This window comes from Entelurus aequoreus, linkage group LG09 (genome assembly GCF_033978785.1).
Source record: "Entelurus aequoreus isolate RoL-2023_Sb linkage group LG09, RoL_Eaeq_v1.1, whole genome shotgun sequence".
Taxonomy (NCBI): Eukaryota; Metazoa; Chordata; class Actinopteri; order Syngnathiformes; family Syngnathidae; genus Entelurus; species Entelurus aequoreus.
Window position 1 is genome coordinate 21,277,295 of NC_084739.1, and position 22,365 is coordinate 21,299,659.

Below are 22,365 nucleotides of genomic sequence, written 5' to 3' on the forward strand. Positions count from 1 at the left end.
ATATGAGGGCCGGCATGGGTGAATAGAACAGACAAGCCATTGTAATGTCTGCTCGCGGAAAACAAACATCCTAATCTACGATTTGAGTCCCTCGAATGGCCTTGACACTGTAAACAACAGGAACAGGCTGTTCTGAAAACATCCCAGAGGACACCTCAATGATGGACGCTTTTGACCTCCCTCCTTCCTCAACGGCACCTAGATTGAACTTTTGCTTGCATGCAGAATGGCCCCAGGCCTATGAACACTACATCAACACACCCAAGACAATGGGCATATACACACACACCCCCCCGTCCCCCACCCCAAGTCTTCACCACTGCTTGATTCCCCTCGGGGTGATGGACGGCTGGCAGGGCTTCATAGCAGCAGTCGACCTCCAGGGCCCCAACTCCCCGCCCCTCTGTTGCGAGTTGTCGTGAATATATGTAACATGTTTATGTGTGCAAGGCATGGAGGTTTTTTCCCACTCCAGATTAGGCCCCCTTAGGAGCCCAGTCTAGATTGTATTTTTTTAACTCATCTTCTTCCCCAACGTTTTTGCCTTTTTCTCATCTTTTACGGGGCGCCTTTGCCAACCCATCAGCGTTCCTGTTCTGTAACCCTGTACACTGTTTGTTTGTCTAATCTTGAACGGGTTTGTGCAAAACATAGTTTTGTTGTACTTGTGCAATGACAGTAAAGTCCTATCCTATCCTATCATATCCTATCCTATCCTATAACCATTGCATCATGATTGCAGGTGTCGCAGGTTGATTGATTTTTATAAATATCAATATATTCCTGGTATGCTCATGTGTGGATTGCACATTTCTACTGCTTCCGGTTTATATCTCAACTAATTCATTTTTTACAATCGGATTAATCACACTTTTGAATTTGGGTAAAACATGATTAATCACAGGTTATTACTCGCTTGCATACTTTAAAATAACTTTAAAAAAAGCCTGATACTTGGATACATATGTCATTTTGTCAAAATGTAATACTGGAACATCTTAAGGCGTTTTACTGAAATGCATCATTGCTCAAAACTTGGTAACATCTTAAGTCCATTCTGGGTGTATTTTGAAGTGAAATCACAGGTGACCGTCCGTGGTTAAAGGAGCATGTAGTCAAAATAAATGGTGTGATTATTCTGCGTATGTACATGATTAATGCAATATTTTTTGTGATTAATCACGATGTAACTTGTTATTTTTGACAGCCCTAATTTCAACACATTTATGGATGCTAGGTGCGCACAACCAACCAATCAGCACCCATTTAGTTATAAAATATATAAAAAGTAAACCGAGTTCAACATAAAATGTATCCAATAGGGGATCATTTAATTTGTTATGATACTTATGATACTTTATAATACTGCTATATACAGTCGTGGTCAAAAGTTTACATACACTTGTAAAGAACATAATGTCATGGCTGTCTTGAGTTTCTAATAATTTCTACAACTCTTATTTTGTTGTGATAAGAGTGATTGGAGCACATACTTGATGGTCACAAAAAACATACATGAAGTTTGGTTCTTTTATGAATTTATTATGGGTCTACTGAAAATGTGACCAAATCTGCTGGGTCAAAAGTATACTTACAGCAATGTTAATATTTGGTTACATGTCCATTGGCAAGTTGCACTGCAATAAAATAAATAAGAGTTGTAGAAATGATTGGAAACTCAAGAAAGCCATGACATTTTGTTCTTTACAAGTGTATGCAAACTTTTGCCCACGACTGTAAATATGTAGCATTTCTTTTTTGCACCCGCTGATTTGCATATATAAACCTCTAGACCCCGGATGTAAGGCAGCCCATCTTTTTCCGACTCTTTACTAGAATAATAATACAATTAAAAGTGATTACAGTTGATTAGATTTTCCACAAAAATACTATTTAATATGCGTTAACAGATTGCTCACAGTTAAAATATCTACTGTATAGGAACTACGATAACTTACATGACGGATATGATAAGTGATTGTAATATTTGCTGAGATAGGCTCCAGCACCCCCCGCCACCCCGAAAAGGACAAGCGGTAGAAAATGGATGGATAGAGTTAACATTGTGTGCTGGGTTTGTTGTTAGTAGAAGTTGGAGAAAAAAGACATTCAACGTTTGTTGCACTTACCCCAATAAAGGCCCAGTTACCAAAGTAGTAGATGGTACTGAAGAACCAAAACTTGTGAAGGAAAAGGTAGGATCTTGTCACAATGCACTGGTCTGGAAAAACACACACACAAACACCTAAATGTTATACTAAATACTAACTACTTTTTTTGGATCACACATTTAATATTGTTTTATGCATTGGTATGAAATATCAGATTGCAAGTTACTCACTGGTTACTATGTTGGGATTTCCAAGTTAGGTATGTGTTTACTAAAAAATGTTTTTTTCTTAAATGAAAGACAAACATGAGAAATGTAGAGTAGAAAAACAAAAGACAAAGGGAAATCTAGTTCTTGTCTAACATATCAGAAAGCAGATGTGTAATGTGCAGTAACAACACATGTAGTGTAGTTACAGATGGTGTATAATCCCCACACTATCTATGCGAGACTAAACCACTACAACACAAAAGGAGTGTCTTGTCCTGTTGGGTTAACGGAAGTAAAACAGAAAAGACAAGCAGGTCGTAGGAAAGAGGAAAGTAATGTCTCTGTCAATGTGAATACAGATGAAAGTATGTTGTTCCAGACTGAAAACATAAAAGCATGGCTTCACATGTTGGCTTTTTGACCAAAGGGTGGCTTTAAACTGTTTTATTAAAAAATAATACTACAAACACTGTAAACAACTCAGTTACACAATGCTGGACCATATCATTTGACCCCAAATTGTTACAATGGCAACAAGACAAAAGGATTATAAACTGATTGTAAATACCATGAAGTCCACACATTTTAATGTTATTGACAGGAGTTACCCTACAATGGTACATCAGAGAGTTACCTTATGATTTACGCCGGAAAAAACATGAGGTCTTACTTGCTTTGTAAAAAACTTTGTTTTCCAACGATTGGATACTGGTAAGAGAATATTTTCTAACCTTGGGGCAAAGTGAACTGTACATTGGGTCTAACTTCATGTGCAGTACGTCATGTTCAAGGACATACCAATGAATGTTTATATAACACACAATAAACACATTGTATCTCATTTATGTTACAGAGGAAGTACTAGAAACGAGGGAGAGTGGACAGAGTGTGTGTGTAACACAAACACAATTTCGGCTTCGATCTCCACCAAGGTGTAGCAGAAAGATGACTTAAGCATTGGTGGAGAGCGACCATTTTCAGACTTCAGACAGCTCGGACTTCTCTCCAGTTCTAGTATTGCTACTGTTTGTATTTACTCCTTTGTATATAACATATTTTTCATCTTCAATTTTAAATACCTTGCTTTATTCAGACAGCCTTAGAATAAAATAATCCCTTAATAGGGAGGATCCCAATAAAACCATGAGCAGCAGTCTAGCTTCTATAGCCTTCCCACTGAGAATAAATGGGGAATATCCGCTTTTTCAACGCCATTACTCGCTGCTACCTGGGAGCCAAAGTTATGCACCTTGTTAACACTCTCACCTTCTGTGCCTCGGTTCATTGTGCATGTTGGATCTAACGAGACGGAAAGACGCCAATCAGAACAGACCAAAAAGATTTTTGAAGTCCTCTTCAGTCTGCTAAAGGAGGTATTTTAATCAATCAAATTGTATTTATATAGCATTTTTTGTGTACAAGTAAGTTGCAACAAAGTGCTTTACACTACTAATAAAACCAAAAAACATGCATTGACACACAGCAAAAAAGTTGGCACAGGGGCATTTTTACCACTGTGTTACATCACCTTTCCTTTTAACAACACTCAGTAAACTTTTGGGATCTGAGGAGACCACAGAGGCTGGCTTTTGAACTTTGCGCCTATAACAATCCGGATGGTTCTTTTCCTCTTTGGTCCGGAGGACACAACGTCCATAGTTTCCAAAGACAATTTGAAATGTGGACTCGTCCGACCACAGAACACTTTTCCACTTTGCATCAGTCCATCTGAGATGAGTTTGGGCCCAGCGAAGCCAGCGGCGTTTCTGGGTGTTGTTCGCTTTGCATAGTAGAGTTCTAACTTGCACTTACAGGTGTAGTGACAAACTGTAGTTACTGACAGTGGTTTTCTGAAGTGTTCCTGAGCCCATGTGGCGATATCCTTTACACACTGTCGTTTTTTGATGGAGTACCGCCTGAGGGATCGAAGGTCTCGGGCATTAAATGTTGGTTGTCAGGCTTGCCGCTTACGTGCAGTGATTTCTCCAGACTCGGAACCTTTTGATGATATTACAGACCTTAGATGGTGAAATCCCTAAATTCCTTGCAATAGCTGGTTGAGAAATGTTGTTCTTAAACTGTTCGACAATTTGCTCACGCATTTGTTCACAAAGTGGTGACCCTCACCCCATCCTTGTTTGTGAATGACTGAGCATTTCATGGAAGCTGCTTTTATACCCAATCATGGCACCCACCTGTTCCCAATTAGCCTGTTCACCTGTGGGATGTTCCCAATAAGTGTTTGATGAGCCTTCCTCAAGTTTCTCAGTATTTTTTGCCACTTGTGCCAGCTTTTTTGAAACATGTTGCAGGCATCAAATTCCAAATGAGCTAATATTTGCAAAAAATAACAACGTTTACCAGTTCGAACGTTAAAGGCCTACTGAAATGAAATGTTTTTATTTAAACGGGGATAGCAGATCCATTCTATGTGTCATACTTGAACATTTCGCGATATTGCCATATTTTTGCTGAAAGGATTTAGTAGAGAACATCGACGATAAAGTTCGCAACTTTTGGTCGCTGATAAAAAAAGTGACGTCACAAGTTGAAGGGCTCCTCACATTTCCCCATTGTTTACACCAGCAGCGAGAGCGATTCGGACCGAGAAAGCGACGATTACCCCATTAATTTGAGCGAGGATGAAAGATTTGTGGATGAGGAGCGTGAGAGTGAAGGACTACAGTGCAGTGCAGGACGTATCTTTTTTCGCTCTGACCGTAACTTAGGTAAAAGGGCTCATTGGATTCCACACTTTCTCCTTTTTCTATTGTGGATCACGGATTTGTATTTTAAACCACCTCGGATACTATATCCTCTTGAAAATGAGAGTCGAGAACGCAAAATGGACAATACATAGGTGAAGCACTTTAGCTACGGAGCTAACGTGATAGCATCGTGCTTAAATGCAGATAGAAACAAAAGAAATAAGCCCCTGACTGGAAGGATAGACAGAAGATCAACAATACTACTATCAGGAGACACCGAACCAAACACTGGACCTGTAACTACACGGTTAATGCTGTGCCGCCTGTCGAAGCCTAGCAATGCTGTTGCTAACGACGCCATTGAAGCTAACTTAGCAACGGGACCTCGTCAGAGCTATGATAAAAACATTAGCGCTCCACCTACGCCAGCCCTCATCTGCTCATCAACACCCGTGCTCACCTGCGTTCCAGCGATCGACAGCGCGACGAAGGACTTCACCCGATCATCGATGCGGTCGGCGGCTAGCGTCGGATAGCGCGTCTGCTATCCAACTCAAAGTTCTACTGGTTGTGTTGCTGCAGCCAGCCGCTAATACACCGATCCCACCTACAGCTTTCTTCTTTGCAGTCTCCATTGTTCATTAAACAAATTGCAAAAGATTCACCAACACAGATGTCCAGAATACTGTGGAATTTTGCGATGAAAACAGAGCTGTTTGTATTGTGATACAATGTGTCCCAATACTTCCGTTTCAACCATTGACGTCACGCGCAAACGTCATCATACATAGACGTTTTCAACCGGACGTTCCCCGGGAAATTTAAAATTGCACTTTATAAGTTTACCCGGCCGTATTGGCATGTGTTGCAATGTTAAGATTTCATCATTGATATACAGTATAAACTATCAGACTGCGTGGTCGGTAGTAGTGGGTTTCAGTAGGCCTTTAAGTATCTTGTCTTTGCAGTGTATTCAATTGAATATAGGTTGAAAAGGATTTGCAAATCCTTGTATTCTGTTTTTATTTAAGATTTATACAATGTGGCTTGTTAGCTTTCCGTCGCAGGCGAGCGATGATGGTTGTGGTTGAGGGAAGAGTTGTTTGATGCTGTAAAATGTCCAATGAATTGCAACAGTCAGCCTTAATGATGCATTGTTGCAGCTCGATGATTTTTGTGCAAGTCATGCAACACGCGTTTACGGGTGTAGGGTGCGGTCGCGCTCGGCGGTGTGGTCGCAGTGTCGAGAGCGGCAAGCTGTGAGGCGAGGCATGCGAGTGTGTTCAGGGGTTAAAATGTGTACACTACCGTTCAAAAGTTTGGGGTCACCCAAACCATTTTGTGGAATAGCCTTAATTTCTAAGAACAAGAATAGACTGTCGAGTTTCAGATGAAAGTTCTCTTTTTCTGGCCATTTTGAGCGTTTAATTGACCCCACAAATGTGATGCTCCAGAAACTCAATCTGCTCAAAGGAAGGTCAGTTTTGTAGCTTCTGTAACGAGCTAAACTGCTTTCAGATGTGTGAACATGATTGCACAAGGGTTTTCTAATCATCAATTAGCCTCCTGAGCCAATGAGCAAACACATTGTACCATTAGAACACTGGAGTGATAGTTGCTGGAAATGGGCCTCTATACACCTCTGTAGATATTGCACCAAAAACCAGACATTTGCAGCTAGAATAGTCATTTACCACATTAGCAATATATAGAGTGTATTTCTTTAAAGTTAAGACTAGTTTAAAGTTATCTTCATTGAAAAGTACAGTGCTTTTCCTTCAAAAATAAGGACATTTCAATGTGACCCCAAACTTTTGAACGGTAGTGTACCTGTTGGCGGGTCTGTTGGTCACTCTCTGGGTTTGGGTGTCATTGATGTCATATAAATACTTTTTTTTCCTAATAATTTCGCAATTGACCGGTAAGAGTCCCAAAGATGGATTGGTCTATCGCGATCAATGGGTTGGCGACCCCTGTTCTACGGTATTGTTTTTCTAACTTTTTCTTTGTATCTTAAAGTTTGTTGCATGTTAACATTGTGATATTTTGGACGGCTAGGCATGTAATAAATTGATTTTAATTCATTCCAGTGTTTTGAGTTACGAGCTTGGTCATGGAACAAATTGAGCCTGTAAGTTGTGGTACTACTATATGTTCCTTTTGCTTGGGCGATTACAAAAGTGTTGCTATGAAAATACAACTATTTACCTCAACACTTATGGGACAATTATCATGAATATAGAAGACAAAAAAAAACAGTAGCAAAGACTTACTGATTTCAAAAAGAAATGTGTAATTGCCTCGGAAACAGCTTTTTGCTTAAGAGCTAGGGACACTTTGACGTGATGATTTATTGATCTGGCGAAACATAACGGAAAAGATTCTTAAATGAGCCAATCCCTTTTTCTTGGCAGGCGCAAGAAAAAATATCACCAGGACCTCCAATTCTTTTTGCATGATAACTCCTTTTTTTGATAACCTTTTTTTAAGATCATGCACTAATAGACTTGGCCAAGCACAGTGAAAAAGTAACATCCAGTATATAGAACATATTCCAATACACCGCCGATCAAGGTTTCAATCATTTCTGGCATGAGGAACTGCATGTTCTGTGGCTGTTTGAGAGCCATATGGAGCATTAGTACATGCTACTCAAACTACTTGAACCCCATGAAGAGCACAACTAAACTTCTGCCGAACAAGGAGGCAGCACTGGAATAACTCACAGCGACTTATCATTTATTCATTTAAGGAGACTACAACTGAAACCTAATAAAGTTGATTGGTGCACTCCTTTTTCTTTGGGATTATTTTGACATGTATTCCAAAGAAAGGGCAGCCTCAACAATGCGTGTTTAGAGAGGAACATGATAAGAGAAGAACAAGACTAAATACCTGAGGTTTGTATTTGCATCCAATTGAATGAGATAGTGTCTTCAAACTTTTGACTGGTATTGTATGTGAAGCAAGCTGACTGCAATTCACAGGTTCAGTTGGGTAGAAGTCGTTTGCCGCCACCTGTCGATTTGCATGTATACATTGAGAGCCTAATACAGTGATACCTAAACTTACGAGATTGTTGAGATACAAGCTCTCTCTGCTTGTTGCTTGAAGTTGTGTGCATAAGAGTTACGAGCCTCCCCGCTGCTAATTGGTCTAGCGAATGCCAAAATTAACCTCATGAGAGCTGACCCACAACATCTGGCCTTACTCGCTAGCAAAAGCTTATAGCTAGAGATGGACACAACTTTGTTTTCTAACCATTGGAAACTATTAGCTGTGGTCCAGTTTCTTTAGCCTCCCCCGCTCCACACCCACGACTCAGCTTCCATTGAATTTAAATTAATTTCGACGGGTGAGGTTGATTTCAGCTACGAGCTCTGTAATATAATCTATTCAGTATGTAAGTTGAGGTACGACTGTATAAGACAACCTATTTTATGTGTCTTATACAGTATGGTGGTACCTCCATTTTCGCATCCCCCAATTTTCGTATAATTCCTTTTGCAACCAAATCCATCTCGGTTATCGTACCCCCAAACATTCTGCGTAAAAAAATAGTCTATTTGCTCACCCATCATTCCTTGGAATGGAGTGCCCAAACAAAGCATCCTACGCATTGGTGACTGCAAAATAAGCCGTCATGGGGCCAAAGAAAATTGTAAGTGGCAGCACTTGACTAGAGAAGGTGAGAATTAAGAAAACATTTAGAGCAAAGTACAAAGCTTGGCTTTCCATTTGTTTTCAATAAAGGTAAACGAAAAGGTAACATATAATTTAGTCGTTTATATGTATTCTGCATTGTTTTCACGCAAAACTATAATTATTCTGTATAAAATGTGTTTTTGTTAATACAGTACTTTTGGATGTCGGTAATGGAAATTATTCAATTTATTCAAATTCAAATAATTTCTTAAGGGAAAAATTTATTAGTTTTTTTTTACAATTCGGTCTTTGTCCACAAGCGATGCTGAGATCATTATCCATGCGTTCGTTACATCTCGTCTCGATTACTGTAACGTTTTATTTTCGGGCCTCCCTATGTCTAGCATTAAAAGATTACAGATGGTACAAAATGCAGCTGCTAGACTTTTGACAAAAACAAGAAAGTTTGATCATATTACGCCTATACTGGCTCACTTGCACTGGCTTCCTGTGCACCTAAGATGCGACTTTAAGGTTTTACTACTTACGTATAAAATACTACACGGTCAAGCTCCTGCCTATCTTGTCGATTGTATTGTAGCATATGTCCCGGCAAGAAATCTGCGTTCAAAGAACTCCGGCTTATTAGTGATTCCCAGAGCCCAAAAAAAGTCTGCGGGCTATAGAGCGTTTTCTATTCGGGCTCCAATACTTTGGAATGCCCTCCCGGTAAAAGTTAGAGATGCTACCTCAGTAGAAGCATTTAAGTCTCATTTTAAAACTCATTTGTATACTCTAGCCTTTAAATACACTCCCTTTTTAGACCAGTTGATCTGCCGTTTCTTTTCTTTTCTTTTCTACTCTGCTCCCAACCCGGGGTGGACCGCTAGCCTGTCCATCGGATGGGGACATCTCTACGCTGCTGACCCGTCTCCGCTCGGGATGGTTCCTGCTGGCCCCACTATGGACTGGACTTTCGCTGATGTGTTGGACTTTCACAATATTATGTCAGACCCACTCGACATCCATTGCTTTCGGTCTCCCCTAGAGGGGGGGGGGGGGGGGGGTTACCCACATATGCGGTCCTCTCCAAGGTTTCTCATAGTCATTCACATTGACGTCCCACTGGGGTGAGTTTTCCTTGCCCGTATGTGGGCTCTGTACCGAGGATGTCCTTGTGGCTTGTACAGCCCTTTGAGACACTTGTGATTTAGGGCTTTATAAATAAACATTGATTGATTGATTGATTGATTGAACTTACAGAAGAGATTACTATTGAAAACAGAGGCAGCAATGTATTCGGGTCAAAGTTATAGCTCTGTACATAGGTAAAGTAATTTGCCCTTTTTTTGGAGTATTAACAATGTCTAGCAAACGCTGTGTCCGTTAACAATGTTAAAAAGATACTTTAAAAACGAAAAATTCCCTGCTCCTAGTTTCCATTATACTCTACAGGAAGATTGTTATGGTAAACCAACAACTCAGAACTCTTCGAATAGCATCCTGAAGAAGAAAACCCTTCACACCTGAAAAACAAAAGCTTATGAGAGTGGAGTTCCGAAGGTACGACAACAATCATCTTTAACATCATCAGACACCTGAGCGTGCTTGTTTATATTCATCCCGATAACCTCACCATTTTCCTGGGCCATCTGCAGCTCTGCAGCTGCTCACATGAACTCGTACGGCTGAGAGTGGGCCATACAGATGGTTCACAACAGCGGCCTGCCCAAATATATTATGATGTACACCGCTGACCCGCTTCACCTTGAAATCATTAGTGCGCTCTGAGACGGGTGCAGGGCAGCAGTGCGAGTACAGGTAATTTCACCCTGACTCTTCCGTATCTTGGTGAGGGCTGCCCCGTGTAGCGTCATGCATTATGTATAACTTTCATCTCACAATTCAACCCCGAGCACTTAAAACATGCTCACACACTGTAGTTTGGGGTAAAAAGCTTCTCGACAAGCATTGTGTAGCAATGTTTTTATTCCGTTTTAAGGATATTGACGTTCCCTATACAGAGCTGTCATAAAATCTAAACCTTCTCATTACAGTTTTATTGATGACGCTCCACCAAAAGTGACCATTTGGTGTAAAAGGACGACTCTACTCCTCCATTTTCAGGCACAATGGCATCATAAATGTCATTATGTCAGCTCGTCTGCTCTTTCATGCGCATCTAAAGCATAAAGTTGTTCAAAAAGGTAGTGAATGTTCATTCATAGCATCGCACTTTTAGCTGCATCTATGGGTTAACCCTCTATGACTGACAAGCAATTACAAGCAGCCCAGTTTAAGCCAATTATTAAAAATGAAAACAAAATTAGAAGTGACATTTTCTAATCAAAACATCTTTGAAAACCCGATCCTAAAGGGGCTTGATACACCTCCTGCTTCAGACAACTCATTTGCATTATGGTCCGTAAGTGACACTAAGTGAATAATTATGGTAATATCTGCTTGCTATTTAGGTGGTGGTTGAAACCATAAATCAATACACTAGGAGTTTAACACCGATACAAAATAGCTTGTGTTGCTATTCAGAGAATGATGGCGTGTGTTGAGTTATTTTTATTCTGTAGTAAATCTACGCTGGTATACAAGCTGTACACTGACTAATACTCTGAAGTATATCCACGTTTCATATCTACAGTATTGTCCCTTGAGAAAATGTGTCGCAATCGGTGACATGTGGTGAGGTTTATGGCCGGTGAGGCACCGACAAAGTTACAAAGTACATGCAGCTGTCCTTTTCCAGGAAAAGCTCAGTCTCTTTGTTGGATACACTGTCTACTCTTCCATATTAGCACTCAGACACATTCATAAATACAGCAAGACATACACTACCGTTCAAAAGTTTGGGGTCACATGGAAATGTCCTTATTTTTGAAGGAAAAGCACTGTACTTTTCAATGAAGATAACTTTAAACTAGTCTTAACTTTAAAGAAATACACTCTATACATTGCTAATGTGGTAAATGACTATTCTAGCTGCAAATGTCTGGTTTTTGGTGCAATATCTACATAGGTGTATAGAGGCCCATTTCCAGCAACTATCACTCCAGTGTTCTAATGGTACAATGTGTTTGCTTATTGGCTCAGAAGGCTAATTGATGATTAGAAAACGCTTGTGCAATCATGTTCACACATCTGAAAACAGTTTAGCTCGTTACAGAAGCTACAAAACTGACCTTCCTTTGAGCAGATTGAGTCTATTCTTGTTCTTAGAAATGAAGGCTATTCCACAAAATTGTTTGGGTGACCCCAAACTTTTGAATGGTAGTGTACAAATAAAGAAACCTTGTATAATGGTAATGATGATGTCACCCTTACAATAAATACATTACACCAGGGACGTGCGGTCAGGGTGGGCAGGTGACTCACTTGTTCTAAAACTGGGGCTGTCAAGTGATCGTTGTTATGATCTGTGATTTATCAGGATTGATCCCAGGTTATTTGCTTGCACAAATACAATTTGCTTAAGAAAATACCCCAATATTTGGATACAAATGCAATTTGGTATTCCAACATGTTATACAGGAATTATTTTTTTTATGTTTTACTGAACTGCAATTCATTGATTTGCTCAAAACTTGGCGACAGTAAGTATAGTAAGAATTAAGAGCACATTTCTAAAGTCTCTGCAATAATAAAGCAAACTAGTTACAGCTGTACAGCATATTAATAGATAATGTCATTAAGACACCCACAAACAACTTTACACAGTGCACCATACATAACATTTAATCTTCCTTAGTTTAACCAGTTGTTTTAAACAAATGTTAGACCAGATGTGACATGTCGCGCTGCTATTTATTTTTTGTGTGTGTGTGTGTGTGTGTGTGTGTGTGTGTGTGTGTGTGTGTGTGTGTGTGTGTGTGTGTGTGTGTGTGTGTGTGTGTGTGTGTGTGTGTGTGTGTGACGAGAAGCCAGTGTGTTGGCAAGAGGAGACAAGACGGTTGTCAATAAAAGACACACCTCTCGATTCCTCCGTTATGGTCTGTTTTTTCTGCTGGGCTTCATCGGATTACAAAACCTCGGTTAACAAATAAGCTTATTTGCCTTTTTGGATGACATGGCCAATCTCTTTTTTGTACAAACTATCTCTAGTTTCTACGACGTTAGTTGGCCACATGAACGACATCTTGCAGCACTTGGCCTGCACAGGTGTGTCCTACGTGCGGTTGTTGTCCATTTTGAAAAGGCATTGTTTAAATAATCTAAATGCAGATAAACTCAGCCAGCATACTATGTTGTCCTAGCCTTCATGCTAACAATGCCATCCTCATGTTCACGGTTCGCTTTAAGATGCTATTTTAAACGACATGTGCGCCGATGATAAGACAGTTTGTTGCAGCAATACTAACTAATTACCTCAGTTTTATCAAAAGTTATTTCAGAGTTTGTTTTGAAGGGCGCAGAGCACATGGCTCTATCACCACACTGGCGTGTGACATTATCACTGCGGTTAATCTTAATTCATTTATGGTAACGCAATACTTTAATTTTTAACATGCGTTAACTTTGACATTGAATTTTTACACCATGAATTTATATGCTACAGAATCTACAGAATGTTTATTGTATTTATTGCAAGCATCGCATCATTATTATTGCTAATAGGACTAAAAATACAAAAAAAAAATCATACTATGAGGCTGTGTAGTATGAATTGTGGTGGCGTACATGAGCTAGAAGTCGCTTGTTGCTACCATACTAGGGCAGGGCGATATGGCCTTTTATTAATATCTCGATATTTTTAGGCCATGTCACGATACACGAGATATATCTCGATATTTTGCCTTAGCCTTGAATTAACACTTGATGCATATAATCACATCAGTTTGATGATTCTATGTGTCTACATTAAAACATTCTTGTTCATACTGCATTAATATATGCTAATTTTAAACTTTCATGCAGAGAGGGAAATCACAACTAAGTCAATTTACCAAAACTGTATTTATTAAACATTAAGCAGTGGCACAAACATTCATGTCATTTCCAAAACAGACAGTGCAAGATTGTCAGAGACATTTTAAAACAAGCTATTAGTGCACTTTTGTGCATGATGTCACTAAGATGATGTATCAAAACACTAAATTAAAGTGCACTTTTTGTACAGAACGCCACTACAATAGTTTAAAACCAATAAAGTGCACTTTTGTGCATGATGTCACACAAGATATTTCAATAACTGTCAAATAAAAATGAGCTGCATAATAGGAAATCAAATAGTGTATGTCATTCGCTATGTGGTAGGTTCCTGCGGACGTTATCTCCTTCTGTTGTTGACTATTTTTTTCATACGGTGTTGATCTGGAAATGGAAGACGCCAGGCTCAATTGGATCAGTGCTAGTGGCTTTGGCATTTTGTTGGTGTGACCGGACATGCGGAGTTTCAAGCACTCTTCATTCTCTAGCGGGTGACTTTTCAAATGATGCTACAAATTAGTAGTGCTGCTACTTTTTGTAGCAACGCTTTTGCCGCATATTTGACATATTACAGTTGTCTGTTCAACATCTTCCTGCTTGAACATCGCACGGAGAAAAACCCGCGATATATAGAGTATATTCGATATATCGCCCAGCCCTATACCATACCTTATTCTTTTACAGAAAAAGCCAGACTTTAGTTTAAAAAAAAAAAACACAATACACATGTTTTAATTATCTGTAAAATTAAAATGGTAGGAAAATGTACAACAGGGATTCAGAACAAGAAATACGGAAGTATGATGTCTTTCAAATCCGTCCAAAAAACATGGCAGATGTTAATTTGGGCATTGCTGTGGCTCTAACAATTTAAGCAGTTAGCGTTCACATAAATGCTATGAACAAATCAGCAATTTTGATTTCAAGTTGAAAATGGCTTCAGAGTGCAAGACAGGCACAGCATGTCATTAAGATCATTGTTACCGTAAGCTTGGCAAGGGAGATAATGCATCCGATAATGGGGGTCACTTATGTGACAGTGGAGGGGGTGACAACAAAAGGTATGGACAGATAATTTCTTGAAAGATGGAGAGATCATTAAAGATGGATAAACAATGCACTGGAGGTAAAATTGAAGACCCCATTATTCTAAATGATAGCGGCCCTTATTAGAAAACTGAAGGAAAAAAAAGACAATCTTATCAACTTATCTTCTAGCCTTAAATACAGTGGTACAGTTTCACTAAGGGCCAAACATACAGTGGAACCTATAAGGTCAAACATGCTGTTCAACCTTCGATTCGTTTTATTTTGAACTTGTTTTTACTATTATAATGTCAGATACAAAAATAACATAGGCAGTAATGAGTAAGAAATAATTGCCATTATGATAATGTCAGATACAAAAAGAACCTAGGCACTAATTAGTAAGAAATAATTGTCATTATGAATAAATTAATAATGAGCTGGTAACAACTAAGCTAATGGGGAACCTCTATTGTAGCAGCTGTATGTTAGGTGCCTTGCTTGAGGGAATACAGTATCAATGTTGTTTAAGAAGCTTGCAGCTCTCCAGCAACTAGCCCTTATCAGTGTGTGTGTGTGTGTGTTTGTGTGTGTGTGTGTTCTTGTATTTCTACACTTCTTGAAACATCAACAAGGAAAAGTACCTTCCATATGAGGACCGGTGAACAGGTGAGGACCGAAATCATGGTCCCAATACGGAAAACCAGTGCATCTAATGGAGAATGTCTCATTTGCACCCCTGGTGGTGAAATCTATCAAAATGAGGGTGGTCCCAAAAAGGAGGGATTTTTCAAATTGACTGTGTGTCGGTTTTAAAAGTGTGCCACCTCTGGTCAACATTAGAAATAACAAGTGTGTGTACAAATTTGAAGTGCTCCCCCTCTGGCCAACATATGTAATAACAAGTGGCCAACATTAATAACAAAAAATAAAATATGTATATAGAGACATACTGTAATAACTTGAAGTAAATAATGAAGATTAAAAACCAATTACAAGAAAATAAAAACAAAACTACAAATTGTATTTTTTATATTTCAGACACTTGTGGTTTAGGGCTATATAAATAAACATTGATTGATTGATTGATTGATTGATATTTACATAGAATATATACACATATATACACACATATACATATATATACACACACATATATATATATATATATATATATATATATATATATATATATATATATATATATATATATATATATATATATATATATATATATATATATATATATATATATATATATATATATATATATATATATCAGTAATGTTGTAAATACAAATCTTTATAAATCTAGAAAGGATGGTCCTTAAGAGATAGGCATTTTTCGGAGGTCTCAAGTAGGTAAATACAAGAATGTGTGTGTGCGTGCGTGGGTGGTGGCGGGCATCTCGTTATAATTTGAAGCATGTCTATAAAGTATTTTTAAAGATAGGGATATAGCATGTCTTTCAAATGAGTTATTTATCAGGGGGGAAAACTCTTAGGCTACTTCTGAGTGACACTACAGCAAACAACATGAATTGTAATACGAGTAATGTAATGTAATGTAATGCCACTTATTCGTAACAGAGACGTCTCCTGTTAAAGCTTTTGTGCAGAAAGAGGGATTGCCTTAAGTGCATAGATTAAATCAGTTTTCTTGCCACAGAACAAGATTCTGATGATATTTCCTCACAATTTTCCTCAGATGTTGCTACCATCCTGAGTAGAGGAGGTACAGCGAAGAATACATTTTTAAATTTACTATAACACAATAAAACATAATCAAACTACTAAACAGTGTTAATGCAAAAGGCAGGCATGAATTAATGAATAAAAACATCACAGCATGTCGTGGGCAGTATTGGATCCCATGCCCGCAAGCTCAGAAAACTTTGACATCATGAGAAATACGACTGGACACTTCATAGGGGCTTTAAAGGGGATGCTTTGGTTATTGTTTTTGGGCCTGAGTTTATCTTTAACTCTTTTTGCAGAAAAAGTCCAACATTGTGCTGTTTGGGCTGATATATTTTGCACTTTGAGTTTGAATTCATGAAACCATGGCACTGTTATTAAGTGCAATAAAAACAAGCTTACACACAACAGGGAACAATTATGCACAATTTAATTTGTGTAGATGCCTGTCATTTGGCCTTACAGAAATGACTTCATTCCTCCATGTGTTTTTATTTTATGAGGATCACCTGCTGCCAAGAACCCACACATAAATTGTAGCTATGCCTCCAGGTTCAAACAATACAGCCGAAATAGTTTGGCATATGTGTAATTGCCATGGGAGAGTAAATGAGTGTTGTTCTTGAACGAGAGACAGCAGAAAAGACAAACAACCAACTACATAAAGAAAATCCATATAGTTGTGACTGTCACTGTATTGAATGCAAACAGGGGTGCTGTTTCATGCTGACATCACACAATAAAGTTGGAAGCAGCAGGACGTAGTAATATTGCCAGGTGTACAAGGCGTACAAAACAGTGCACATTGAAATCAATTGAACTCAATTTAATCTGTTTGTGTTACCCCCAAAACACCAACATTTTAAATGTAACATGCCTTTTAACAAGAAAAACTAACTTTTAGATAATATTGTATGAAAAAAAAAATACAATATTCATAAATAAGACAGATAATATATTCTGTATTATCAGAATCACCAGCTTCCTTACATTAAATATATTAGTGTTTGTTTTATTGTCCTCCTTTTTCTGTTGGTGCTACAAATGCCAAAATTCCCCCACAGAGAGGAATAAAGGTTTCTGAAGACAATAGAATGTACTACAAAACTACAGTAGTTTTATAAAGTAATCAATGTACCCCTGTCAAAGGGCAGAGAGTTTGGACAAGAAGTGCTGCTCTAAATGTTGATCATTTATACTTGGGAGAAGAGATTTCTAAAGTTTGTTGGACACCATCAGCAGTTTCTTCATAATTTCATAAGATAAATATCGGCCAATTTCGCTGGTACCTCTTCCTTCAGTACGGTGCCGATTCTGCTGGCTAGCATTTCTAGCAAGGAAAACCGGATGTTGGGGCGGATCTTACGGCGTTCATTTGACATTTACTACGCGGGGAGGCTATTAACTCAAATTTATGCTTGCAACTTAAAGTGGAACTGTACTTTTTTGGGAATTTTGCCTATCGTTCTCAATCATGATGAAAGACATGACGACGGATGGATTTTTTTTAATGCATTCTAAATATTAAATAAACATAAATAAAAGTCTGCTTACAGCGGAGCCAATTGAATCTCCACTATTCTGCCCCAAAAATCAGATAACCATTCAAAAAGCGCCAACAATACTCAATTTACATTTCCTGAATTTAATATTACCCCAGTATAAGTAATATTGTTATTTGTAAGCGTTAACACAGACAAACTATTTATAACGGCGCTGATATCACTTCCGTGTCTCCCTATGTTTACATTGTGGAGTGGTCTGCTGTTTCCTCGCTCCCTGTAAGTTTATTGTTGATCATAAATCATGCATCTAACCTGGACAGTAGATTGCTGAGAATATACTCCGACAAGTTGGGACACTTTGACAGCCATTTAGAACATGGAACTGGCGAGGACGACACGAAAAGCGCTTGTTACTCCCCCCCCCCGACTCATCTAAATGAGAAAATATGAACATCCAAGCAGTCGGCATCCCAGTGACAGCAGACATTTTACAGTAAGTGATGTTTTATTATGTTTGCTGTCTCTCATGAATTCTGTAGTGAGCAGTAATCGGTGACGTAGAAAAAAAAAAAAGGTTGTGATGCGTTTTTGAAATTAATACGCCGTTTATGCTTAAAATGATCAAAATACGTTAATATTAAATGTTATTATAAATGTGCCCGTTACTACATTACTGCTCCCCAAGGGGATGGGACAAATGCAGAGGACGAATTTCACCACATCTAGTGTGTGTGTGACAATCATTGGTACTTTAATCTTTAATCTTTAAACATATATACTTACATCATGTATATAAAACCTCAATGGAGATGTTTGGATGTTTTTAAGGGGCTCCATAGGCAGAATTGAACGTCTCCCATAGGCTCCATTGTAAGCGGACTTATGATTGCATTTATTAAATATTTAGAACTAAAAAAAAAACATCCATCGTCTTGTCTCTCATAATGATTGTGAACAAAAGGCAAAATTCTAAAAAAAAGTGCAGTTCCCTTTTAAAGCATGAAGATAAGCCAACAGACAGCTCCTATCTCAAAATACTTATAAGTTGAGGTACAACATGCACAAAAATGTCACCCCTATTACTGAAATAGTGTGTCTCCATTGATTTTAGATAACAGTGTGTATATTAAAAAAAGGAAAGTGCTTGTCTGGTTTTTTTATGTATAAAAAAAAACCTAAGCTAGAATATAGTAATGTACAAATACTGTCCTTTGAAGGATTACAATAAAAACAATATATATGTACAGTATGTTGTAAAATTTCAGGCAAAGGTAGTTTTGAAAAATTGGCTCATTTGAAATGATAAAAACTGATTAATAGAGAGTGGTTTCCTGTGAGGGCTGCACGAGTTGAAAAAAATCCCAATAAAATGTTTCCTCCAAAAACTGCAATTGTGATTTTTTTAGATCTTACACATTTAAACGCATAAAACTGCTGGAAAGTCGAGTGAAGGAAGTCTTCTTACTCGTAGACTGTCAATTAACAATTGTCTCAAATTGCCAAAGATTAAAACAATATGCAATAATCTGTTTTAAAAAAATATTTGGGTTTAAGTAGACAGCGCCTTCTTCTGGACTACTGAAAATCTGCTTTGCGGAGACTGAGCTTTTGTCTATATCCCGTTGCTGAACCGATGAAATAACCCCAAAAAAACTATACAGTGACCTGAGGTCTTGCTGCCGTAATGGATGTTTGCTTACACCGTCTTAGGCCGCTTGTCGTAGCCTCTTCGTCGTCCAACCGTTTCAAACTAAGTTGACAGGCCTCGTACTCACTGCAGAAGTTCCCTCAGCCATTTTACACAGTCACCATGAAAACTTTTTGTAGATACTGGACAGTGGTCTTTGTCATTAGCGCACTAACTGCATCGGCTGCAGCACACAAAAACTTGTTTCCTGTAACGACTTGGCCACCGGGCCAAGAACGCGTGGCTCAACAATTCTGACAGGTGAACAGGGCTATCAATAAAATGCTGAAGACGGAGGAGAGAAAAAAAAAATTATAAAAAAAACAAGCAACCCCCTCACATTCATAGCTTTTTGGCAAAACAAAATTACTCCTTGATATTTATTTTATGTAAATTATTAAGTTATTTTTACGGCATTTTTTGGGAAAACTGACATTTTTTGTCGCTGAGGTAAAAAGATTAGTACTGGGGTATTCAATGTTGTAGTTTATTGTGAATGTGCTAATGAATTAGACAGGAGTCATTGGCTATAAGGTATTACGACTTAGGATGTGAACATGCATCAGAGTTGTGGTTTGACTTCAACTTTGTAAAAGCTATTGCTGGGATTACTTTTATATATATATATTTTTTTTAGACTTGAGGAATTTTGTGGAATACACAGTACAGTATCTTGTACTCATCTGATGCTGTTCTCTCGTGGACGTGCTAAAATACCAAGCAGCATTGACGTCTTTAAAGTACACAAGCAAGTCAACATTGATGTTAGCTTTGTTGTTTATTTGAAGGCAGCTGGATCAGATGATTTATTTGGGCAAGTCTTATTTACTTGACTATGGAACATGACTGCTTTGACTTACAAGAGGGAGAAAGAGGCGAAATCCATGCAAACACACCAGATAAGTCTAAACAAATCATAACATGCCTTTCATCGTTCTATAGCAGCGATGACATTATTTTTTGAATAAGTAAATACGATCTGCAACAGCTTTGAGGCTTAATCCTCCTAGTCATTGCAAACTTTCTTGCCCTGGGACTTATAAAGGAGGGTTCTTGTTATGTTAATGAACCTCACGTGTTTAGATTTGAAATGTTTTGTTTCTTAATATACAATACCATAAAGCCCCGGTATGGTGCATTGCTATACACTGTGTGAATACGGAATATAAAAAAGTAGGAACGAAGTGGGCGCAATAAAAAATAGCAATCAAAATAATGTTGTCCAAGTTATGCTAATTATTTGTGCAATGTAAATTATGTGGTTATGTAGTTTAGGAGAGTGAGACGTCAAATATAATTAATGAACTTAAACATATCCATGCATTATCTGCCTCGTTTTACATTAAATTACTGTGTATGTCAGTATTCTTGCATTCAATTGTGACTACCAGTATACTTATCCTATATCTATTTCTAAACTAAAGTAACAATTGTATTATGTGTGCTCCGTGTGACTGAAGCATTAGACAAATGCATAATTCATATTTATAAAGCTCCCTGCTAAGATGTAGCCGCATGTTTGTCGTGACTGATGTGCCGTAATAAGTGTTGGCATGGCGACAGCAAAAGGCTACATACTGCATTAGTAAATTATTTGTCCTTGTTATTATTCTCACTGATAAATAATGGATGGCGATAAAGATTACTGAGCTGTGTTCTACATGAAACAGCTCTGTTGTACACTTCCATGGCCTTGCTCTCTTCTATCGTACCTCAGCTTGTGAGGAATTAATCTTTGATAATGTGCAGCGGGATGCTGTAGCATTTCACTATTAGACCGCTGCTACCTTACAAGCAAAGATGACACACTCACCCTCGGGCGCGTCGGCATCACAGACCCTTGTCGTGCCAAAAGAAGCATTCCCCGACGTAAGGCCTGATGAGGGATTCTGATCGAAACAAAAGAGGAAAAAATAACATTAAAAGCATTAGATAAACGTGTATGAGGCTGAATCGTGAAAACAGAGCCATTCAATAAAAAAACCATACTACTTTACTGATTATACCAGGAATTCACACGATGCCACTCCAGTGGAACCTCCAAATACGAACCCCTCCTTACAATAACTTTTTTCATAAACAAACCACTGACAAACAAAAATATGCTTACGCATATGAACCTTTTCTCCACAAACAAACTTTTCTGTGCAGTATGCCGGGCAACATTTTTGTGTAGGCTCAGTCAACAAAGCTCAGTTTAGTGCTGAGCTCCTTTCCAAATAAAGCAATGGCAACAGAAGTTACAATCAAATTGTAATGTAAATGTTCCTAGGTGCAGGGGGAACAGTTTAAGTAAGACAGATAACAGACAGCGATCCGGGCTGCTAAAGTTTAAATAAAGTTAAAGTAAGCAAGTGTACAGCTCTAACCGTCACTCCTACTCAGTGGCCTAGGGGTTAGAGTGTCCGCCCTGAGATCGGTAGGTTGTGAGTTCAAACCCCGGCCGAGTCATACCAAAGACTATAAAAATGGGACCCATTACCTCCCTGCTTGGCACTCAGCATCAAGGGTTGGAATTGGGGGATAAATCACCAAGAAATTATTCCCGGGCGTGGCCACCGCTGCTGCCCACTGCTCCCCTCACCTCCCAGGAGGTGAACAAGGGGATGGGTCAAATGCAGAGGACACATTTCACCACACCTAGTGTGTGTGTGTGACAATCATTGGTACTTTAACTTTAACTTTAACTAAAACTGACTACTAGACAGTCCCTGTAGAATTTCGCAGGCTTTTTTTGTGATTATCACAAATTAAAATGCCTGAGTTTGCGGCAGCTTTTTCAGAAAGTTGCAGCAAATGTTGCAAAGTTTTGACGATTTTTCCCCCCAATAAGATTGA

The 22,365-nt window shown here is 38.5% G+C and overlaps 1 protein-coding gene across 2 annotated transcripts in view; it reads right to left on the reverse strand.

Moving 5' to 3' along the window:
- The window catches only part of lmbrd1 (LMBR1 domain containing 1), a 109,581-nt gene that overhangs the window by 2,785 nt on the left and 84,431 nt on the right, over positions 1-22,365 (reverse strand). For both annotated transcript variants that reach the window (XM_062058309.1, XM_062058308.1), the window contains 2 exons: positions 21,341-21,416; positions 2,130-2,221 (listed from right to left, as the gene is read on the reverse strand). In XM_062058309.1, the coding sequence (XP_061914293.1) occupies positions 2,130-2,221; positions 21,341-21,416 (168 nt within the window). The remainder of the gene's footprint in view (positions 1-2,129; positions 2,222-21,340; positions 21,417-22,365) is intronic.